Genomic DNA, 5,073 nt, shown 5'->3' with positions numbered 1-5,073 from the left:
AGGACCAAGACCTGTACCCCCTCCTCCAGCAACTGCAGGCCCTAAACACTGTGCAGACCCTTCCAGGCGCTCAGGGCCTACTAGAGACCCTGGACCCCCTCCCCAGGCGGGGTCCCCAGTCACTCCTCCCAGCACCCAGGGGCCCTGGGTCATCTCGAAAGGGTGACCCAGCACACCCCTGCTCCTTCTCCCACTCAGGGCCGGTACTCCCACCTCCGAGCAGAGTCCCTCGCAGGGAGCCGCAGAGGAGAAAGGCTAACTACAACGCCCCCACCCAACAGCAACAGCCAAAAAAAATTAGCAGCCCCCACGCATAACAACCCCCCCCCAGAAAAGCCAAATAAAATTATGGAAATCCAAAATAAAGAAAAAAAATCAAAAGTCAACTACTGCCCCCAAAAGGCTTTTTAAACATTCTCAAAAAAAAAGTTTATTAAAAGTGTTCTTAATGCTTGAACGGAAAAGATTCCCAAATATACAGACGTCTCTTTTCTCATAGAAATAGATTATTTTTTATAATACAAAAAAAAAGACAAAAAAAACAGCAACAACAAAAACAGCATCAACAACCCGGTGGAACATCTTTAAGCGATTACTCAGGGCCCGGCTGACAGTTACACGTGGGTTGCGTCAGTCCCGTGTACACACGCGTTCAGCCATGTTTGAGCCGATTGCATCAACTTCGAAACCGGCCCGCCCGCCGGCGCCTGCAGATGGGGCAGAGGGAGAGCCAGAGAGTTTATCATTCATCTGTACACATACACATTTCTTCTTTAAATACCACGGGCGGGCGCCCCATCTGCATGTGCGGTTGGTTTGGACAAAAATATAGATATATATAATAAAATATTAAAATTACCAACGAGCTCCCCGCGCTGCCAAGTGCCCCAGTGCCAAAGTTTTGCCGACGCCACCACAGGCGGGGGCGGGAGCGGGAGCGCGGGCGCTTCCCGGAGTCTCGCGGCCACCCCGCGCCCGGCAGCGCGGAGGCCGACCGACAGGGGGACGCGCGCGGGGGCCGCGCTAGCAGTGGCCGGAGGGAGCGAGCAAGGGCTCGGGCAGCTGCTTGAACAAGTTCCGCAGGGTGCTGAGCTCGCGAGATAGCTGCTCCACCTTCTTCTGAAGCCGCTCGTTCTCGGCCGTGAGCTCCAGGACCTTGTGCTGCGTCTCCAGATTGCGCATCTTGGCTTTGTCACGGCTCTTGCGCACCGCGATGTTGTTGCGCTCGCGCCGAATCTTGTACTCGTCGCTGTGCTTGTCCACGGTCTTCTTGGCCTTGCTCTTGACCTGCGAGGGCGCCGGCGCCGCCCCCGCATAGCAGGCAGCTGGGGGAGCCTTGGCGTCGGCTGGGCTCGGCGTGCCGGGCGGGCTGGAAGACGAGGAGGTGGACAGGCTCCCGCTGCTGCCGCTCGGCACCGCCTGGTAGCCGAGGTAGGCTCGCAGCGCATACGGGAAGCCAGCCGCCATGCCTGCGCCGCCGCCGCCCGGAGCCCCGGCCTCCTCCTTCCGCTTGCAGTCCGCGGGCTCGAAGCCCGGCTCCGCCTTGAGCTCGGCGGGCTGCGGCGGCGGCGGCGGCGGCGGGTGCAGGGGCGCAAAGCAGCTGGGATGCAAAGCGTTCTTGACAGCCCCCAGGCGCCCCAGGTTCACGTAGCCGTACTCGGCTGCCTTCTTGCAGTTCTTGCCCGCGTAGTCGTCGGAGAAGAGGTCGGAGAGGAAGTCGTGGTGCTGCCCGGAGGAGGCGGGCGCGGAGGCGGGCGCGGGCGGAGCCGCCTCGAAGGTGTCCGTGGCGGCGGCCGTAGCAGGCGCCGGGGCCTGCGGCGCGCCCAGCGGCTCCAGGTACGGACTGAAGTCTATGGCGCGCTCGTGGTCGCCGATGCTACCCAGCTCGCCGGCGGAGGGGCGCGGCACGGATCTGGCCGCGGGGGGCGCCTTGCCACCGTACGGAGCAGCCAAGCAGTCCGCCTCGTAGTAGAAGTTGGCCACTTCCATGGATTTAAAGGCAGGTGGCGGTGGCAGGGGGAGACATGCTGGGTCCCAGGCCACCAGGCGTTGCATGAACGCGGGTGCCCGGGGAGAGGGCTTGGGGCTGTCCGCTCCGGCCGGCCCGCAGGTGGCGCGGCCTCCTCGCTGCAAACAGTTGCGCTGTGTCGCTTCTTCTGCTGCCACTGCTGCCGCCGAAGTGGCCGCTACTAGTACGTGGGCTGGCGGCTGGACCCTCGGGTAGGTCCCTTTCCCGGTCCCGTGCGCGGCTCTGACTCGCTGAAGTTTCTCCTGAGCTCGGTTATTTATAAGGCGGCGCATGGCAACGGTGCGTCACGCCTGGGCCCCTCCCGCTGCCGCCGGGACGTGGCCACACTGTGGCTGCCTGAGACCCCCGAGAGGTAGGCCGCCTGACGGAAAACCAGGAGCTCACCCTCGGGGGGTCCCCTGGCCCCGGGGGGCCTGGCCCCGGGGGGCGGCCTAACGCCCCCTGTCGACTCCCACCCAGCTGCCCCGGGATTGGGAGCGAGAAGGGGAGGTGCGACCCCGCCCCCGAACCGCCCCTCTGGGCTTGGAGGATGTACTGAAAGAAGGAGGGAATCCGGGGAGGGGGCAAAGCGGTCGCCTTCCCCCAGACGGCGACGGCCCGCCCCCTGCTGGAGGAGGCTGTGGCTTCAGGATCCGTGGCGCCCAGACCCGACGCCCCACAGAGAGGATGCTCCCCAAGCGGCATCCTGGAGACAGCAACTCCGAGTCGAGCTCAGTCTGCGGCAGAAGTTACTATCTCCACCGCCCTCCCCGGACGGGGCCCCGCCCCTAAATGTGCCCGGGTCCCCAGCTCTTGGAAGGAGGGGATTCCACATCTGTGGCGACTCCTCTCTTAAATCCACCTCCAATACGGAGGCGCAGGGGTAGGAGGGGGCAGGTCAGGGGAGCGCTCCTCTGGGCCTCTGTGGGGGTCGGCCCCGACCCTTCCCTAGCCCTATCCACCACATTTGCCCGCCCCCCTTAGACCACTTCCCCTTAGACCACACCTGGGTCTTCTCCAGCCCTGCCCGACCCTGACCTGGGCCCCTGGGAAGCGGGCAGGGTGCTTGGTTCTGCTGCACTGTGTGACCTTGGGGAAGTCACTTCACTTCTCTGAGTTTCCATGAAGGTGTCCACCTTGTTATGAGTTGTATTACTGTCTCCACCACAGACGCCCAAACATAAGGCTTAGTTTTAAGTCCACTCTGGGAAGCACATCGGAAAGAATAGCCTGTCCCAGAGGGTACAAAGAGGTCTGGAGGGGACCTACCACACCCAAAATCACGTGGCTGTATGTCCCCCCCTTAGTCTGGAAAGAAGAGTCCTTACCTGGGCACCCTAATATCTGTTTGCCAACCCGAGGTCACAAAACCTGTTTCTGAGGCTAGTGGGGAGGGGGTCGGGCCAGGCCCCCCTGGGGCCGGGCAGAGAGAGGAGGAACTTCCTCCTGTTTACCAAGGCTCCACCACGCCCTGCTGGTGGGCCTGGGCCCAGGGCTCACTTTCTCACGCTGCCCCTGGTTCACAGTTGCCAAAACCCATGGCCACCCTGGAGTTGAAAGGGTGTCTGAGGCCCTCCCTGCTAAGTGGGCTCAAGCAGCCCCTTGCCCTCTCCAGTCCCATTGCTAGGCCATTTGGGCAGCTCCTCCAGCCCACCCCTCCGTCACTCAGGCCCAGGCAAGAGCTCCCAGCCTGCCTGGGGCTGACCCCCGGCCTACTGACCCCAGCCCTGGTCCTGACGGACAAGCAGGCATTGCTCAACCTTCAGCATTATCTGCTGAGCTGGGGTGACCTCTGCCCTGGAGAGCAGAGAAGAGAGCAGAGAGCGGGAGAAATGACATCTCCAAGCACCCTTTAGGGGGGTGGAGCGCAGGGAGGGACGGGTTGAAACACTGGCCCAGCCTGCTGGCTTTCTGGGCCTTCCCAGTGCCAGGGAGGGATCCAAAGCCCCCGGGCCACCCAGCCGGGCCTTCCAGGATGCATGTAGGACACTCAGGACTGAGCTTGAGGCCCACCCAGGAGGCCCTCCCTGCTCCACCTGCTGGTGAACTCCCCGCTCCCTGCCCCTCCCCCAGCCCTTATCTCCAGCCACCAGCATCCTGGTTGCCTTGCTGTCTTGTCGACCTCAGTCTCTCCCCAGGCTGCCCACTGCACGAGGCCTGTCCCCCAAATACGGGACTTCTGGGCTGGACAAGCCTGAGATTTGCCAGTGAGTGAATGCATTTGCTGTTGCCCTCTAGACCAAGAACACTGTTTCCCCAGCCCTGCCCCAGGCTCAGCTCAAAGGCTGCCTCCTCAGAGAAGCCCTCCCAGACCTCCCCATGAAAGTCCCCTGCCCTCAGTCACTGCTGTCACATCCCCCTGCCCTGTTGCCCTCACCTTTCTCATTACTGTCAAAATTCCTGCAGACCTACTCATCTTGCTCTCTGTCCCTGCTGTCCCCTCCCCAGGTCAGCCCCTCGGGGCTGTTTCCTTCACTGCCATTCCCTCAGTGCCTACAAAAGTGTCCGGCACACGGAGGGTACCCAGTGGATGAAGGCGGTGAGGCCCCTCAGAGCCTTAGCTGGGCTGGATGGCTCCCCTCAGAGCCTCAGCACCCCCAACTCTCAGGGTTCTGGGAAGACCTGGGGGGGCATCAAAGCTCATTGGAAGATTTTCATCGCATCCTCAAGCCTATCTTCCACCATCTCTGAGCCCCCGTTTTAAGCTCTGCACGTATTAATTCACTTAATCCTCCTGATTATTTATAGGAATCAGGTCCTATTCTTATCTCCACTTTACAGTGAAGAAGATGAGGCCCAGCAGAGCTAAGTGTGTGGCTGCTCACGGTCCCACCAAAGGAGCGGGAAGGGCTGAAGTCTTCCCAGCCTGACCTTCCCCTCTGGGTCTGTGGCAAATCATAACAGGCCTGGCGACGCGAACCCCAGGAAAAACAGAAGGTTGGTGTGGAGTCACAACCCTTAGTCAAGAAGCACCGCAGACCCTGGAGACCAGCTCCCACCAGGTCTTGCCCTTCTGAACTCTGGGATAGAACTGCACCCCACAAACACTGAGCTTTTGCTTTCCT

The 5,073-nt window shown here is 61.6% G+C and overlaps 1 protein-coding gene across 1 annotated transcript; it reads right to left on the bottom strand.

The window, feature by feature from the left end:
* Positions 1-401: 401 nt before the first annotated feature.
* Positions 402-2,495, bottom strand: CEBPB (CCAAT enhancer binding protein beta). The gene has a single exon (XM_037059889.1). The coding sequence runs from the start codon at positions 2,299-2,301 to the stop codon at positions 1,024-1,026; it is 1,278 nt and encodes a 425-aa protein (XP_036915784.1). The 5' UTR covers positions 2,302-2,495; the 3' UTR covers positions 402-1,023.
* Between the last annotated feature and the right edge of the window lie 2,578 nt (positions 2,496-5,073).

The sequence above is a fragment of the Sturnira hondurensis genome, unplaced genomic scaffold, assembly GCF_014824575.4.
Source record: "Sturnira hondurensis isolate 20B ecotype Veracruz unplaced genomic scaffold, ASM1482457v3 Scaffold0011378, whole genome shotgun sequence".
Taxonomy (NCBI): domain Eukaryota; kingdom Metazoa; phylum Chordata; class Mammalia; order Chiroptera; family Phyllostomidae; genus Sturnira; species Sturnira hondurensis.
This window is presented reverse-complemented; position numbering and strand designations above follow the sequence as displayed.

What these genes read in the sequence shown, in the direction of transcription:
- CEBPB (XM_037059889.1), bottom strand. Translation starts at nt 2,301, where the DNA reads ATGCGCCGCCTTATAAATAACCGAGCTCAGGAGAAACTTCAGCGAGTC.